The sequence below is a fragment of the Drosophila ficusphila genome, unplaced genomic scaffold (assembly GCF_018152265.1).
Source record: "Drosophila ficusphila isolate 14025-0441.05 unplaced genomic scaffold, ASM1815226v1 contig_286, whole genome shotgun sequence".
Classification (NCBI taxonomy): domain Eukaryota; kingdom Metazoa; phylum Arthropoda; class Insecta; order Diptera; family Drosophilidae; genus Drosophila; species Drosophila ficusphila.
In genome coordinates this window covers 8,056,404-8,074,066 of record NW_025064189.1, presented here as the reverse complement: position 1 = coordinate 8,074,066, position 17,663 = coordinate 8,056,404, and the positions used below count along the sequence as shown (strand labels likewise).

Below are 17,663 nucleotides of genomic sequence, written 5' to 3'. Positions count from 1 at the left end.
AAGAGAGAAGAAGAGAGAGTCCAGGTGAGAGTTCCCGATCTTGGCCCGCCTTTGATAAGTGCAGCGAAAATTGTTGGCATTTCTTTTCAGTCATTTTGCTTGATAAATAATGCAGCAACGAGTGTCTTTCCCTCGAAGAACTGCCAAGATTTCTCCACTTATCGTTTAGATAGCAATGAGATCTAGACAAGAAAATGGAAAATTTTCGGGGAAGGTTTCATTGCTACCTGCAGGATGTTTGCCGAATTCCATGAAATGCTTTCTTTGTGCAACAAAACCACAAACGTTAAGGGATATGTCACTTTGCAATCGGACTAAAATTGGAAAAGTTATGGGTCTAACATGCTCGGAGGTCAAAATCAATCTGGAATAATTTGAAGAAAAATGCATAGAATAAATACAAATTTTTTGTAAAATTAGGGTAGGTACTAGCCTAATTAAGCTAAAAACCCTTTTATAAAGGCTTATGATTCATAAAATATAAGATGTCAAAATTATATTAAAATCTTAAATAAATAAATAAATTACGAAACCGGCGGTTAAAATTATTACTTATGTTTTACTTATAAAAGCAATATATTTTTAATAATATTTAAAAAAAAAAGCAACAAAAACAAACCATGATTTTTCTTATTCACCTAAATTTCAAATCGAGCGCCAAGCAATCTCAACACGGATATTCATCGCACGAAGTATCTACCATCTGTAGCAACCACCTCCTCCGATAGCAGCTGAGCTATCAGCTGTTCCCTTGAACCAATCCGCAGTTGGGCACGCACTCACGTAGCTCTGAAATACAGAAACCTTTCAAATAGTTCCCTTATAGCTAAGTAGACCAAAAAAAAGAGAGATGAGCCCAATCACTGCGGAAGACAAGCTGAACTACATAAAGTCCAAAGTGGGCGAGTATCCAAACTTTCCAAAGGAGGGCATTTTATTCCGGTGAGTTCCGGTGGGTTATCACCACATGGGGTTATCTGTGGTTGAAGCACTTAATGGTGCAACAATGATGTTAATGGGAAATCAAATGAGCTCTTATCAGGTTGTTAATGTGTAGAGCCCTCTGTTTTCATGTAAAACACCAGCGATATTTTTGGAGCACTGACCGATGCAAAGGCCTGTGTTTATCTGAGGGATCTGTTGGTGGATCATATTCGGGAAAGTGCGCCCGAGGCGGAAATCATCGTGGGACTGGACTCACGGGGCTTCCTCTTCAATCTTCTCATAGCCACTGAGTTGGGTATTGGATGCGCCCCAATTCGTAAAAAGGGAAAACTAGCAGGAGAAGTAGTCTCCGTGGAATACAAATTGGAGTATGGTAGTGTAAGTACCCCAAAATTAAATTGATGTTCTATTACTAGAGGTACTAACCATGAAATTTTTTTCTGATAAATCAGTGGACTACAACTAAAAGCACTAACAATAAAGATCATGTTTTGAAATGCGAAATAGCTTATTTGACAGTTAACTATTTTTAGTGTGCCTAATTATAATTACTGAAATTTACTTTTAGCCGTATACTATTTTCTCAAAACCACTTCTCTCATTTCAGGACACCTTTGAGATGCAGCGTTCCGCAATCAAGCCTGGTCAAAAAGTTGTAATTGTTGATGACCTATTGGCCACAGGTGGTTCCCTATTCGCTGCCGCCGAATTGATCCGAAAAGTAGGTGGAGTTGTCGTGGAGAGTCTGGTAGTAATGGAACTGGTTGAGCTGGGGGGTCGCAAGAAACTGGATGGAAAAGTACATTCCCTCATCAAGTACTGAAAGTTATTCAAATTGTGACGAAGACCTTCCACATTTGCATTTACCTATTACCTCTTAATGTTAACATTTAATAAACCAGAGGCACTTTTTACAATGGAATGTATTTGTATTTCATAAGTGTAGTAAAAATCCATCAATGATATTCAGTTTACATGCAACATAGTTTTTTGTAAACTCAAACTGATAAGAACTGTATACTAGAAGATTATAAAACATGTGTTTCTAGTTTCGTCTTTTGAAGAAAATTTATGTACAGGCTGATAACAACTAATAAGTGTGGACCTATTTTTAAAATCAACAAGCATAATAAATCGCATGCTATTTTTGGATAGTTTTCAAGTATAAATAAAAGGAATTTATTGCTTTATCAGCTGATGCTGGTATTATGTTTAATAATTATATTAATACTTTCCAGCAAGATTTTTAAATTCCTTGTTATTTAACTAATCATTTTACTAATTTCTATATTTAATTTTTTAAAGAATTTCATACTGTTTTGGAGCCCCTGAAAGTATGCTAATATTTCAAAAGATGGAAAAAAAGGACTGACATATTTAAATAAGTGATTTCAGGATACATAATTTATATATTTTTAATACTTATTGTGGTTATGGTATTTTGATAAATTTTTAAACGACATGATAGTATACCATTTTAGCCGCAAAACTTTTGTTCCCACCCAAACAGCCCTGGTTGCCAACCATTTGCATGCCGATTGCCTCACTGCGCACTCACTACGTTCTCTCTCTGCACTCTCTCTCTTTGACAGTCTTGCTCTCACTTCTCTCAATTTACCGTTACCGGCGCTTTTCTCAGCAATAAACAAAAACTGTTTTGCTGCGTTAACCCAGAATTTCGAGGTATTTCCGCCCCCGCCCGTCGATAAACAAATCAAAGGTGGACAGAAACCACCCCCGAAGGGCCACGCAAAAATAGCAACAAACACACGGGTAAACAAAGCTCAAGGAAGGATCAAGGAATCAAGGAGCTGAGGAATGGCAGGCAAAAAAAAGGAAGAGAGAATGAGAAATGGCGAAGTGAAACCGAAAACTGAAACTGTGCTGCTGCTCCTCTGCTAGCGTCGCTGCCCGTCGCCTGTGCTCATTTCGCATTTGATTTTGATTTCATTCGTGAAATGTGCGTTGTGCGGTGATGACGCTAACGGTTAGTGTTTGTTGCCACCTCTCTTTCTTCAAAGAAAAAAAATAAAAATAATGTTATCAAAGCCCGCCTGGCGAATTTATATTGATTGTGCGCTTTTTCTTAATTGGCAAACAATTGAATAACAACAACTAAAAAGTGCCCTCCATTAATGGAGGGCCATCTTTGCCGAGTATATTGTTGTTTATTGTTGTGAAAAGAGAGAGACCAAGTGGAGAAACGAAGGGAAAAGAGAGCGGGCACATAAAGCAAAGCAATTGACAGCACGTTACGTATACGCCTCTTACGCCCCGCATATAGCATTTGTTTGCCAAGTTTGGTGTGCTTCAGTGCCTATATAACAATTAAATACACGAATCGAAACAATGCTAAAGTGATTGCAAAAGTGCAAATTATAAAATTGAGGGATTAAAATACTAAAAACTTTAAACAAAAACCATTTCAAAAGAGACCCTTTGAACTTAAAACATATTGAGATTAAATTGTCTGTGTAAAAGTAAACAGTTCTTAATAACTTTTTTACTATGTGCTTCATTTTTAACAGTTTTTAAGAAAAGCAATACATATAAATCTTAAAAATAACCAAAGCAATGCGAAAAGCTTGCAATAAGTGAAAATAAAGATACGTTAAAAACATAAACAAAAAAGAGCAATGTAGGGGGTGTTTTAATTTTCTATTCGGGCTGCATATAGAATTTTAGGTGACTAAAAAGATAATATGTATTTAAATAACAAAAAGAAAGTCAACATTTAAAGAAACATCTACATATGGACACATTCAATGCTATAACTATATACACAAAAAGATGCAAATCAAATTAATTAGTGAAATAATGAAAAATGCTTTTCATAAATGCATGTAGTAAGCCGTATAATAGTAGAAATAATAATAATAACAATGTGAATACAAAGACGAAAGAGAACATTGAAAATGAAGTGCAAAGAGCTTACGAGCAGACAAAACGAAGAGCCAAGTAATTTATGTAGGGGGTGTTTTCACACAAACATCACAATACCTCAAGTTGCACTGCCAAGAATGGAGTTTCAAGTGAGCAGAAAATCAATAAACGACTTCCGTTGTTTTTTTTTTTGTGCCTCCTGACTTGCAGCCAAAAATGTAGAAGCCACAAAGGCACACCCCCAACAAACAAAAAGCCGAACAAAAGCGGAAGCGAATCAATTGTTTGGCCCGAAATATTGTGCTGACTGCAGTGACACAATTTTGGTCGAAAGCCACACGACAATAAACCAAAAACTGCCATCCGCCCAGCTCACTCAATATATTTTTGGTTTCCGCTCTTCTTTTTTTTGTTGTTTTCTATTCATTTTTTTTCGGTTAAGAACATTTAGCACAGCAAACTAAATTTAGCCAGCACGACGTCGTCAACGATGAGAACTTACAAAATCTGTCGCCAACTGCAGGCAAACTTTGTGACCGCGTAGCAGCGGGAAATGTCCCACGATTATCAATAACCGACACGCGCGTCTATCCGAAATCAATCCACATCCAAAACCAAATCAGAATCTCCAACCGAATCAAACCAATACAAATCGGAAGCGAGGACCGAGAGGAGAATCAGCATCAGTTCCTATGCAGCTAGAGCCGGGTTTAAATGAAATTGAGCAAGAGCCTGGCAAACTGTCGCGCCATCCGGCGCTATTTGCTCATCTTCACGGCCGTGTCCCTGCTGCTCCTGCCCCTCTCGCTGGTCTACCTGGTGTGGAACGAGCAGCTGCAGAAGATCCGAGGATTCGAGGTGAGTGCAGGTGCCACTGGGAGTGGCAGTGGGAGGTGCTCGACCAGGTAGCATGCCCCCGTGCTGGTAGTACGTACTATATTGTAGTCCCCACCGTAGCCCTTTGAGTGCCCGGCAAACATCTGCTGAACAAATCGCTTGTACGAGGGTACTGAGAAAAAATAGGAAATATATACAAGTTTATATCCTATGCTTATAAATAAGAAATAATATTTTAAGATATTTATCACATCAAGTTGTTATAGTAGTAACTTTATAAAATCGTTGAACATTTAATACAAATACAACAACACCTATTATTTCTCAGTGCACTTATTGGCCGTAGATATACTCGCTTGTAGTTGCCGCCCGACCGCCTGCCCCGCCCACCCCTCATCGCCTGACAACAAACAAATTGCAGGCCATCGATTGCCTGACTCACTTTCAGGCCATCGGAGGAGGCAGTCAAACAACAAAGCAAACCAAACCGAATCAAAAACGAACAAAAAACCAAACAAAAAGAAAGCAATTAATAGTAATTACCATAAAATGCAAATCGAATCGGCGAACCTATCAGCTGGCAATCCGAACAATCATCTTATTCTACGTATAAACAAATTGTGTGAAGGGCATTTGGAAAGAGCCGAGAATAAACTTACACGCAAATTAGCAACGATCGCTATAAATACACGATAAATAGCCGCGATCGGAGGCATCCCGCTGTTGTTTATTTATCCAAGTTGTTTAGTGATTTTAGCATATCTCTTTGTTTCGCCTTTCGCACTTGGGAATTGCACGTTTATCGCCTTAATTCTCACCGGGCAACTGGACTGCAATGCTTGAACTGGCTTTTTAGGTATTACGTGTACGCTTGATTGGGTGCAAATTAATTCGAAATTAGCCGGGGGCTTTGCTGGCTTTATCGCCTATTTGTGCTTAAAAATGAGCAAATGCCACATTAAGACGGAATATTCCAGCGTCACATCAATCGCACACTGACACACCGACAAACAGACGGACGCGGACGTACGGAAAGCGTTCTTGGCTTATAATCACATAAGCTGTCCGACCGCCCTCGGCCACGCCCCTTTTGGCCCGGACAACCCTTTGACATGGCCAAAGCAGATTACACAAGACAAAAATAGTCAAGGCTGTTATATAAGTTGTAGATAGATTTTTTGCAAACACTATAATTAGAAAACTTTGTACATTACAATTTTTCAGTGGAGCAAAGGTGACCGAAAACTAAACTTCGAAACCTCATAATCCGACCAATTTGATTCTGATTAACCTTTGAACGTTTGTGTTTGAGGTCTTAAAAAACTATAATATATTTTTTGTATAGATGTTTATAGTTTATAGTTTCCAGTAAGATCCATTTTTCAATATATCTCGATAGCATGCGACATGGTGACCAATGATTTAAACATCTGGCTTTAAGGGAACTTATTTTTCCAAGTGCTGACTAGTTGCAAAGCGTAGTTGCGTGGTCGCCAGAGACTCTTGGACTCCCGTCCATCGGCCTTGGGCAAATGGCTTGCGAAAAAGGAAAACTTTCGCACAAATTACACTTAATTGCGTGTGGCATCATGAAAAAGTCATCAACGGGGGCTGAGGAATATCGATTCACGTGGGGCTGGCACCTCAATCAATATGCGCTTGCCCACTGGTAATTTGCATTACATTACCCAAATGACACATGCTAATTCAACCACCGAAAAAATATAAGCACATTAGAACACGCATACGCCGTGTTGTGTTCCAGTTAAACAGCTGGTGTTTTTCGTTTGTTTCGGCTGGCACACACGCATAATTAAGCAGTGCGAATTACAAACACCCATGTTTACCCATAGAGCCATAGCCCTTTTATCATTCATTTCGAAATTCCAAACCAATAGCGCCACTGTGGATGGATATGTCATGCGGAAATGTGAAGCTCAGAAGCTTATATTCCCTTGCTAAAAAGTGTCTTATAAATTAACCATATAGTCTGTACACATTTCCAGCTTTTATAATGTTAAATGTTCCTTAAAGTTTAAAGTAACTTGCCAAGTGAAATATTGTGGAAGAAAACAATTTAGCTAAAAGCATAAAAATATTTAGACAAGTCATCAAATGTGACCAAACATTTACTGAAGTATCGCATTCTTTATTCAGCCCCTCTGCCCGGCCATTAATCAATCTTATCTGAACCGGGCATTTCTGTACCCCTGAATTGTGTCCGCCCCACTCCCCAAGTGGAAGTTCCCGCCCCTCTAAGGGTATGCAAACCATATAGTGGTATAGTAGTATAGTAGAATAGGGTACTGCTGCAAAGTGAAAAGCGAGGCGTGCGCGAGTCGAATGCAAAGTGCCTGCCACGATGACGCCAACTTATCCGCAGAGTCGCCGCAGCCACTTGATAAATGTGGCCATTTTCCAGCCGACAGTTGACACCGGCGTCTGGGGCTTTTAATTGGGATTGAGAGAACCGATTCAGATTCAGATTCAGCCGGAAGGCGTGGGGGCGGCGACCTTGGACCTTGGACCTTGGACAGACATTCCAAGCTTGTACATTGCGCATACGTCACATCATCTCAGCCTGTTAACCCACATAGCAATATACGTACCACCCAGACCAGCAAATCCTTACCCACAAACGCAAATGCAACTGATTTTCTAGGCCTTTAATGTGCAGCAGCAGGAGTCGCAGCAGCAGCAGCAGACGCAGCAACATGACCAGTCTCCGTATCCGGTGGTCCGGTATCCAGTGCTGCTGCTCAACAAAAACAAAAACAAGGACCTAACCGTCGTGGCAACGGGCAAGACCAAGAACAAGTGGCGCTATGTTGATAAAGTAAATATGTAACCCGCACAAATACTTACACACTCACCACAAACACCAGCAACACACACACACACAACAAACACTTCAGCTCACAGGCTCGTATACGTATAATTAATGATGTAAACAGAGCGGCTAAATAAAATTCAGATAGCCAAATTGATTGCGCATTAGCGAGTCGCATTGGCAGGCATCTGGGCACCCCACTCCCATTTCTCTACTCCCATTTCGCATCGAGCGGCGTTCCGGCTTTGCACGATGGCTCAACTTTCCGTATGTTTGTCCCTCGGCAGGACAGCAACCAGACACTCCTGCCCCTCATCCCCGAGTATGCCGTGCAGACGCTCACGCCGCAGGAAATGCTCCAGGTGGAGCAGCGGATGGACCAGCGCAGGGAGCGGCTGAAGGACAAGTGCTCCGCCTACGGCCTGGACGTCCTAGGTGGGTCCTCCTCGTGCGATCGAATGTGACACCCAGCACGCGCTCTATATCGCAAATCTTACTTACAGGTCACGACTCGTGGCACACCCCAAACACGTGGGAATTTTTGGTCAACAAAAAGTATCACATTATCTGGTGGGTGTGAGCTTTATTCACTTTTAAATGACTTTATTTTCTCAAGTTGAGGTCTGAGTTTATGGGAAATCAATTTGTTTGACTGTTTATCCACTTATTTGTTGATTTTTAATTGAAATTGCAAATGTTTTTATAATTCTTATGGCAATATATTTATAAACCTCATGTCCTGGGCAGGTGCAATGTCTTTAAGGCAGCCTCCTCGTCCTGGATGTTCAACTTCAATGTCCTGGCCGGCTACTCGCCCAGTTATTTGCGTAAGACGAAAAAGATTCTCCTCAATCTGGCCAGGGAGCGCTATCCCCGGGTGACACTCGATGAGGTGGGTGTCGAAGGATTGCTTACATTGGGCTATCCAATTTCAATTCACTTTGTTCTATTTTGGGCGACAGCTGCGTGAGGCACAGAACTACTCGCTGACCTTTATCATCGCACGCGATCCCTTCGAGCGGCTGTTGAGTGCCTATCGGGACAAAATGGTGTTCGCTTTGCCCTATTCCTTCCACGATAAATTGGGACGCAGCATTGTGCGCAATTATCGCAAGAAGGTGAGTATTTAAGAAGTTACACAAGGCGTATACTTGATTTATTACCTTTTATGCATCTGTCTATGAATATTAAGTATACGCCATGTGAACGTTTAACTTCACGATACTCATAGGAATTTGAGATTGAGTCTTCTTAATCTAAATAATTTGAGGACTTTGAATAATAAATGCTAGTATTTTTTGCTAACTAAAGTTGTAATTATTTATTTTCATTTCAGCCCTCGTTGGCTGGGCGTGCGGCCAACACAAAGTTCCCCTCGTTCCCGGAGTTTGTGCACTGGCTGCTCGACCAGGTGAAGCGCGGCAGCTTCATCGACATGCACTTCGTGGCGGCCACTTCCTTCTGCACACCCTGCCTCATCCGGTTCGACATGATACTGAAGTTCGAGTCGCTGGCGGAGGATCAATTATATCTAATCGAAAAGACTGGCCTTAAGCGGGTGATAGCGCCCGTGTGGCGCAACATGGGCAAGGGCCGCAAGACGCACGAGCTCCAACAGCAATTCTACGCGCAGCTGACGCGCCAGGAAATGCTCGAGCTCTACGAGTATTACAAGTAAGTCGGCCGTTAAAAATCTTCATATAAAATTTAAAATATTAAATATTATTCCCACATAGATACGACTTTGAGCTGTTTGACTACGACATCCAGGAGTATCTGCAGGTGGCCCGGCCGGATGAGGCTGAAAGTCCGGCGGGCACAAAGAATTAACCTAGCTCCGAACACTTAGACTTTGCTAAAAACCAATGAATCAAGTTCAACGAACTCACATATTAGCCGTCACAGTACGTAATTGCAAATGTTGATAATACTGAAGGAAAACAATAATAAACTTAACTATATTTAAACGAAAAGTTGCCTTTATTTTCTTTTGAATATTTGGATAAACTGTTAAGAACATATATTGGCCAAGAAAAATTAGTTTTTCCGTCATCTAAAATATTCAAATTTATTAACATTTCCTAACACTGACTGGTGGGAAACCGTGGTGTCCAACAGCTGTGGTGGATTGCTAGTTTGGGAGGGTGTATTCGCTAAATAGGAATGGTGCATTTGTTGTTAGGAGGTGTCACAACCAGTAACGGTTTCTTCTTCTTTGTTCTTCTTCTTCTTCGCTGTCACGATGTTTTTGCAGCCCTACTGACGCTGGTTCTTCTTCTTTTTCTCGTCGCGCCGCGCAATTTTTTCGTCCGCCGGAATTCGCAAATGCAAATACACGGATTTTGAACGCAGTATCATCAAAGCATCATTTGGAATTACTGTCACTGACTCGACGGCAAAATGTCGAGTTTTGTGCTTGATAAGGAAGCGTTTGTGCGACGCCTAAAGCGCCTTTACACGGAATGGAGGGTAAGTCTGTCTGCCGGTCGCCAATCTCCAAATACTCTGCCTTCAAGAGCCCCTAAAAACATGTGGAGACTAAAAAAAAGTCCGTAATAAAGCAATTGGGTAACGTGGTGAAATTGGACTCGTATATACTTAAACTACAACTTTCTTTGGGCTGGTATAATGGCTGAACTCCATAGTGATCTCCTTTGTTTGTCTTCCACAGGCTCCAAGCATCGGACACGATGACGCCCTCAGCAATCTGGACTGCATCATGAGCGTCGTGGGTGTCGAAGAGGATGTCCTGTACTCGAAATCCATGGCCCTGCAGCTATGGCTTTTGGGCTACGAACTGACGGACACTATTTCAGTTTTTGCCTCCGATTCTGTATACTTCCTCACCAGCAAAAAGAAAATAGAGTTCCTTAAGCAAACCCAGAACATTACAGAGGAGGGTGTGCCGGAAATTAAGCTGTTAGTAAGGGATCGTGTAAGTTCCAGAACCTTCTTAGGACCGAAACTCTTCTAATCCTTTACTTCCTGTGTCCCAAAAGACGGATAAAGACAAGGGCAACTTCGAGAAACTCATTAAGGCGCTGCAAAACTCTAAAAAGGGCAAGCGACTAGGCGTATTTACCAAGGATGCGTTCCCCGGGGAATTTAGCGAGTCCTGGAAAAAGTCTTTGACGTCCTGCGAATTCGAACATGTAGACATCAGCACCATAATCGCATACATTATGTGTCCCAAAGATGAATCGGAGATCAACAATATACGGAAGGCATCGCTAGTGTCCATGGACATTTTCAACAAGTATTTGAAAGATGAGATCATGGACATTATCGATTCGGATAGGGTAAGTTCTAGTTATAAAGTTGAAAGGTTTCCCTGGCCTAAACATTTTCACTCACACAGAAAGTCAAGCACAACAAACTATCAGATGGCTGCGAGGCGGCCATTGGCGAAAAAAAATACACCAGTGGCCTGGATCCCAGATTACTGGACATGGCCTATCCACCCATCATTCAATCGGGCGGTGCCTACAGCCTAAAGTTCTCCGCCGTGGCGGACAAGAATCCGCTGCATTTCGGAGTGATTGTGTGCTCCCTGGGCGCCCGCTACAAATCCTACTGCTCAAATATATCGCGCACCTTCCTTGTTAATCCCACCGAGGCCATGCAGGAGAACTACACATTTCTGGTAGGTGTGCAGGAGGAAATACTCAAGCTGCTGGTGCCGGGCACCAAACTGTGCGACGTATACGAGAAGACGCTGGAATACGTCAAGAAGGAGAAGCCCAGCCTGGTGGACAATCTGCCGAAGAGCTTTGGTTTCGCTATGGGGCTGGAGTTCCGGGAAAACTCGATCGTAATCGGACCCAAGTGCCAGGCGCTGCTCAAAAAGAACATGGTCTTCAATCTGCACGTGGGCTTTTCAAATCTTACCAATCCCGATGCCACCGACAAGGAGGGCAAGAACTACGCCCTGTTCATCGGCGACACTGTCCTTGTTGGCGAACAATCCCCTGCCAGTGTGATGACCCCGTCCAAGAAGAAAATCAAGAACGTGGGCATTTTCATCAAGGACGACAGCGACGAGGAGGACGTCGACGACAAGAAGGCCGCGAAGGAGGATCAGGGCACTGAAATCCTGGGACGAAGCAAGCGTAATGCCGTGCTGGAATCGAAGCTGCGAAACGAGATTAACACGGAGGAGAAACGCAAGGAGCACCAGCGTGAGCTGGCCCAGCAGCTGAACGAGCGCGCCAAAGACCGGCTGGCCAAGCAGGGCAACTCCAAGGAGGTGGAAAAGGTGCGCAAGAACACCGTCTCCTACAAGTCCATCAGCCAAATGCCGCGCGAGACAGAGGTCAAGGAGCTGAAGCTGTACGTGGACAAGAAGTACGAGACCGTCATCATGCCCGTGTTCGGCATCCAGGTGCCGTTCCACATCTCGACCATCAAGAACATCTCGCAGTCGGTGGAAGGCGAGTACACGTACTTGCGTATCAACTTTTTCCATCCGGGCGCCACGATGGGTCGCAACGAAGGCGGACTTTATCCTCAGCCAGAGGCAACGTTCGTCAAGGAAGTGTGAGTGATACTCGTTAAATACATATACTGAGCAAACTAACTTATGTATTAACATTTCCCCTGCAGAACCTATCGCAGTTCCAACGTAAAAGAACACGGTGAAGTGGGTGCTCCATCTGCGAATCTGAACAACGCTTTTCGGTTAATCAAGGAGGTGCAGAAGCGCTTCAAAACCCGCGAGGCAGAGGAACGCGAGAAGGAGGATCTCGTGAAGCAGGACACGCTTATACTGTCCCAAAACAAGGGTAATCCCAAGTTAAAGGATCTGTATATTCGACCCAACATCGTGACCAAGCGCATGACGGGCAGTTTGGAGGCGCACACCAACGGATTCCGGTACATCTCTGTGCGCGGAGACAAGGTGGACATCCTGTACAACAACATCAAGAGCGCGTTTTTCCAGCCCTGCGACGGCGAGATGATTATCCTTCTGCATTTTCATTTGAAGTACGCCATTATGTTCGGCAAAAAGAAGCACGTAGACGTGCAGTTCTACACGGAAGTGGGAGAAATTACCACGGATCTTGGCAAACACCAGCACATGCACGACCGCGATGATTTGGCAGCCGAGCAGGCGGAGCGGGAGCTGCGACACAAGCTCAAGACGGCCTTCAAGAGCTTCTGCGAGAAGGTGGAAACAATGACCAAGTCCGTGGTGGAGTTCGACACTCCGTTCCGCGAGTTGGGATTCCCTGGAGCACCTTTCCGCAGCACGGTTACTCTGCAACCCACCTCGGGCTCGCTGGTCAACCTTACTGAATGGCCGCCATTCGTTATCACGCTGGACGACGTGGAGCTGGTGCACTTTGAGCGCGTTCAGTTCCATCTGCGAAACTTCGACATGATCTTTGTGTTCAAGGAGTACAACAAGAAGGTGGCCATGGTCAATGCTATCCCCATGAACATGCTGGATCACGTCAAAGAGTGGCTCAAGTACGTTTGATGGTTTAATGAAAGAGAATTCCAATGTTCATTTATTATTATTTTTTTAGCTCCTGCGACATTCGCTATTCTGAGGGTGTTCAATCACTCAACTGGCAAAAGATCATGAAGACCATCACAGACGACCCCGAGGGTTTCTTTGACCAAGGCGGCTGGACTTTCTTGGACCCCGAATCGGGCAGCGAGGGCGAGAACGAAACCGCCGAGTCCGAGGAGGATGAGGCATATAATCCCACAGATGCCGAAACGGATGAAGAGTCGGACGAAGACTCCGAGTACTCGGAGGCCTCAGAAGACAGCGAAGAAAGCGATGGTATAACCTTACAAAAATCTAGCAATTTAATTCCTTTCTAAATTTTGATTTTCTTTGTTTTTTGTAGAGGACCTCGGCTCGGATGAGGAGTCTGGCAAGGATTGGTCCGATCTGGAGCGGGAGGCTGCCGAGGAGGATCGCAACCATGATTACGCCACCGATGACAAGCCACGCAACGGAAAGTTCGACTCCAAGAAGCACAACAAGAGTTCGAAGCACAGGTATGAGCATGCTCTGTCCCTCCACTCCAGAAGTGTTACTTTACCCGAGATCTATCCTTTGTTTTATCTATATCAATCGTTCTACCGCATTTTACACCCAAAACAGTCGCCGCGACCGTGAAGAGGCTCGATCGTCGTCGCACAGTAAAAAGCATAAGTCGAACTCCTCCTCTTCCTCTTCGCATATTAAATCCTCCAGCTCCAAACATGGCAGCTCATCTAGGTTTGTTATCGAAACCCCGAACACTTAATACCCAAACATATGGCCTAACGCAAGTGCATTTCACACACATTTCACACTCAAAAATATTTTTTTTTTAATAATTTCACAAAAAGAAACCTAGTCGATTTGTGTTTACTTCATTCATATTCATTTTTTTTTAATTAAATATTTGGTTCTGGTTTTGGTTTGCATAATATTTGGGACTTATCTTTAGGGAGAACTTTATAAATTAAAGCGAAATTTATTTAATCAGAAACAAACATCACACTTTCGCTTGCTCAAAATTTTGTTAACCAATGTCTGATCGATTGTCTGGAATATTTTTCTTACACTTTCCAAAAATCTTGTATCTTTTTGTAGCCCATCGAAATCGTCCAAGGATAAGTACCACAGCCGGGACAAGCATCATTCCTCCTCGTCGTCCGGACACAAGAGCAGCAGCAAGGATCGCAAGCGCTCGCGGGACGACAGTCGCGACAATGGCCACAACAAGTCGAAGAAGTCGCGTCACTAGGGAGCTGTTCCGATTCCTTTCGAGACACTCCCAGCGTAATATGTTTTAACAACTGTTATCATTGTCTATCTGTTAAAAGATCCTCCCACTCTGATCCCGATCCTACCCACTCATTTTTTCACGCTTCAAAAGTTGTATTACAAATTAAATATAATACGATACATTTATGAAATAAACTAATGTAAGATCTACACTACGGCTACTTGTTCCAGCTGCCGAGAAGGTGTCGATAGGCGTGCACCTCGACCTCCCCGCTGTCGCGACGACGCCTCCGACGACCTCCGCGCTGCTCCTGCTCCTGGTGGAGATGGGGGTGAGCCTGGAGATGCTGGTGTGGACTTCCGGCGGCGGCCACGCTGCCCCGCCTTTTGTGGGCATCGAACATGTTCTTCGTCTTGTTGATCGGATAGCGCATCTTGTTCTTCAGCCAGGTGGTGAAGGCCCGCTCGTTGTCCTGCATCTTCTTCAGCTCCTGCTCGTTGCGGTTGATGGTCTGCTCCATGGAGTAGCGCTGCTTGCGCCGCAGCTGCTGTTCCCTGCGCTGCAGCTGCTGGGCGGTCAGTCCGTACTCGGACATGTAGCCCGTGTACCTGGGCAACTTGCCCTGAATCGAGTGCCGGTGCTCGCAGCAGATCTTGTAGTTCATCCGGATGGAGGGAGAAGTCGTCGAAGCGGAGGCGGAAGAAGGAGTGGGTGTGGGTTTGGCCCGGCGACGGAAACTGAAGCTGCGCGAGGTAAAGAAGGTCTTGGAAGTGGCCTTGGGGCAGGTGGAGCAGGATTCCTTGGCCTCCTCGGGCTCCTCCTTCTTGTAGTAAATGCTCTGCTCGTTGAGCTCAAAGTCATCCGGAATGTAGCTGGCCACAATGATGGACAGGTCGTCCTCTTCGTCGGCTGGAGGTTCAGGAACCACGGGAGGCGGCAAGGGTTCTGCATTCTCGGCCCCCGTCAGCCGATCGATGGTGGCCTGCTGCTTGGGATCCAGGGTTTTGTACAGATTCTTGTAGGCGTCCCTCAACTTCTGGCGGGCCTCATTCAGAGTGCGTTCCTCCTCCTCGCAGTCGGATTCGGTCAGCAGGTTGGTAAGGCTCTTCTGGTCGGAATCGTCCTGGTCAAAGGTGCTCTGCCTCAGTTGAAGAGCAGCTTTCGAGGCATCATTCGCTGGAGTATCATCATCGAGGTCTGCCTCATCCACGCCGGAGAAGTCGTCCTCCTCTTCAATGGGAATGGTTTCTTGGACCTGCGGCTGCAGCTCTTGAGGAACCTCCCCCAAGTCCAGGATTTCCTCGCAGATCTCCTCCTCCTCCTCCACCTCCTCTGCTTCTGGTTCCTCCTCCGCAGTAGGTTCCTCCTCTGTCACCTTGGACAACTCAGGAGCTGCTGGCTCCTCCTCCGCAATGGGCTTCAGCTTGAGCTGCGTCAACTGCTGCAGCAGCTCGTCCGGCGGACTGGGACTCAGATCCTTCTGCTGCGCCGTGGGCTCGTAGTCCTCCAGATTCAGAGCGAACTTCACCTTGGTCACCTTGCCGTTGCCATTCGAACCGTCTTCGTCCGGGGCAAAGAGCTCCTTGTTGGCCTCCTTGATCCTGTCCACAATGTTGTACTCGTTGACCGGCTTCAGGACTGCGGAATAATCCATGAGAAGGGACATGCTGCTGCCGAATTACAGAGAACGACTTACAATAGACCTCGCAGTCCTCGTCCGACTCCGGCTCGCGCTCGCCCATCTCTGCCAGCTGCGGGCACATCGATTGCCCTCGAGTGCCGGGATATTTTTAGACACTCAGCTTTTCGCGCTGCGATTTACGACGACTCACCAGCGGGAAATGTTGCCAAAACTTTCCATTTCGTGTCGAACAGCTTTTCCGCACCCATCCAAGTCTAATGAACTTGGATGTGCACTCCAGACATTAGCGGCTCCACTCCGCTCCCTTGCGGTTATGGCCTGCCATCCGGACTTAAATGGCTCCCGTTGCCAGGCCACTCGGATGTCCTGTGTTTGATCGATGCCCGGTGACAAATTGTCTCTTCGAAAAAGGCAGAGGAGTAGGTACAATATTTCATAAGCCACGTGGGGCTTAATCTAAAATGTACCTTTATTAAATAAATATTGTATAAAATGATCGGAAAGCTTAGAAAAATCTGACATGAGCATGGCTCAAATTTTTGACCGTTGGAAAATTAACAATTTTGGATGCCAGTTCTTTAAGAATGCAATTACAAATATTTAAATACATGCCACTTTAAAATCGGAAAAAAATTGTCAAAGTTATGGACTGTGGACTTCAACAATTAGGTCTCCTGCGGCAAAGTATCAAAAAGTCGGAAAATTCTGACATGAACAGGGGTCGAAATATCGACCACCGAAAAATGAAAAATATTGAATGCAGTTTATTCAAGGATGCGATTACAAACATTTAGAGGTACATATGCCACTTTGGAATCAGACTTAAATTGGCAAAGTTACATATATACTTCCAAATTGACTTTATTTAAATTATCACTTGATAATGGAAAAGGTGTGTGGTACCTGAAAAAGATAAAAAGCGTGTACAGGTACAAGCCCCCAAAATATTTATTACCCACCACTGTCAGGGGTTGGGTCCCTTGAGGGGGTGAATCAACAAACATTGTTTGGCGTTTAATTTCCATGCACTTTATTCCTTTTCCACACTTACTTTGCTAAGCACATTTAAAGCTTAATCATCAACGGTCGAACCGAGGCAAAATAAATCGGTCCGGATCAAATCGAATCGAGTGGAGTCGAAGTCGAAGTCGAGGCAACAATTATTCAAATTCAAACAAGTTCAAAGCTACAAAAATAATCGATTCGGAGAGGCGCACAACACCAATATAATTAAACCTATTCGAGCCGTCGTTAACTTCGTATATTGAGCAAGTATCTATCCTATTCCATTGCCGATTTGATTGTTTCTAACATTTCACTTCATCTCATTTGCATCGCCTTTGGCTGAAGGCAGCCGAGTCCATTAAACCAAGAGGAGGATTGGTGAAGAGCTGGAGTCGGCCAGCAGTGCGTTTCGTGACTGTAGGACAAAGGCCAAGTGCCCCTCCTATTGCGGGGCTATCAATAAAATTGTAGAGTGAGGTCAGCTAAACAATTAAGTCTTATCGCAAATGGCTCGTAAAGGAATTAAAAATAAAGCATCAGAAAGTTAATGGTAGTGTTATGGTTAATTTAGAATAATCTAAGTTTTAAAACCTCTTCCGTTTAACCCAATCGCACCCCTATCCTCTATCTTGCAGTCTTGAAACGCACTGTAAAATGTTTGAGGGTGAACTTGATAATGATGGATTCTGATACAGTTCAATGGGCATGCCGCAAAAAAAGATATAACTTATCGCCCAATTTTAGCTGCGTTAAGAAACAAAATCAATTCCCAGAAGAGTGCTGAAAAAAA

The 17,663-nt window shown here is 44.2% G+C and overlaps 4 protein-coding genes across 8 annotated transcripts; 3 read left to right on the top strand and 1 right to left on the bottom strand.

Moving 5' to 3' along the window:
• Window positions 1–746: 746 nt before the first annotated feature.
• Window positions 747–1,867, top strand: LOC108100183 (adenine phosphoribosyltransferase). The gene is made up of 3 exons (XM_017203952.1): window positions 747–942; window positions 1,086–1,323; window positions 1,553–1,867. The coding sequence occupies exons 1-3, from the start codon at window positions 851–853 to the stop codon at window positions 1,766–1,768; spliced, it is 546 nt and encodes a 181-aa protein (XP_017059441.1). The 5' UTR covers window positions 747–850; the 3' UTR covers window positions 1,769–1,867.
• Window positions 1,868–2,896: 1,029 nt separating this feature from the next.
• On the top strand, window positions 2,897–9,468 carry LOC108100648 (carbohydrate sulfotransferase 11). Of its 4 annotated transcripts, none has more exons than XM_017204655.1 (9): window positions 2,897–2,932; window positions 4,280–4,686; window positions 7,328–7,501; window positions 7,783–7,930; window positions 7,999–8,065; window positions 8,243–8,387; window positions 8,458–8,613; window positions 8,832–9,169; window positions 9,232–9,468. In XM_017204655.1, exons 2-9 carry the CDS (start codon window positions 4,543–4,545, stop codon window positions 9,323–9,325), a joined length of 1,266 nt encoding a protein of 421 aa, XP_017060144.1. In that variant the 5' UTR covers window positions 2,897–2,932; window positions 4,280–4,542; the 3' UTR covers window positions 9,326–9,468. The 4 variants fall into 4 exon arrangements, with proteins under 4 accessions (XP_017060144.1, XP_017060143.1, XP_017060145.1 ...); XM_017204654.1 differs by having other exon boundaries at window positions 2,899–2,932; window positions 4,271–4,686; XM_017204656.2 differs by lacking the exon at window positions 2,897–2,932 and having other exon boundaries at window positions 3,452–4,686; window positions 7,343–7,501.
• A 274-nt stretch (window positions 9,469–9,742) lies between these two features.
• LOC108100549 (FACT complex subunit spt16) lies at window positions 9,743–14,435 on the top strand. Of its 2 annotated transcripts, XM_017204517.2 has the most exons (9): window positions 9,743–9,964; window positions 10,167–10,430; window positions 10,495–10,794; window positions 10,854–12,031; window positions 12,098–12,964; window positions 13,024–13,286; window positions 13,354–13,507; window positions 13,614–13,730; window positions 14,091–14,435. In XM_017204517.2, the coding sequence occupies exons 1-9, from the start codon at window positions 9,896–9,898 to the stop codon at window positions 14,242–14,244; spliced, it is 3,366 nt and encodes a 1,121-aa protein (XP_017060006.1). In that variant the 5' UTR covers window positions 9,743–9,895; the 3' UTR covers window positions 14,245–14,435. The 2 variants fall into 2 exon arrangements, with proteins under 2 accessions (XP_017060006.1, XP_017060007.1); XM_017204518.2 differs by lacking the exon at window positions 13,614–13,730 and having other exon boundaries at window positions 9,744–9,964.
• LOC108100550 lies at window positions 14,430–16,529 on the bottom strand. The gene is made up of 2 exons (XM_017204519.2): window positions 15,923–16,529; window positions 14,430–15,864 (listed from the first exon to the last, which is right to left on the bottom strand). Exons 1-2 carry the CDS (start codon window positions 15,987–15,989, stop codon window positions 14,444–14,446), a joined length of 1,488 nt encoding a protein of 495 aa, XP_017060008.1. The 5' UTR covers window positions 15,990–16,529; the 3' UTR covers window positions 14,430–14,443.
• Between the last annotated feature and the right edge of the window lie 1,134 nt (window positions 16,530–17,663).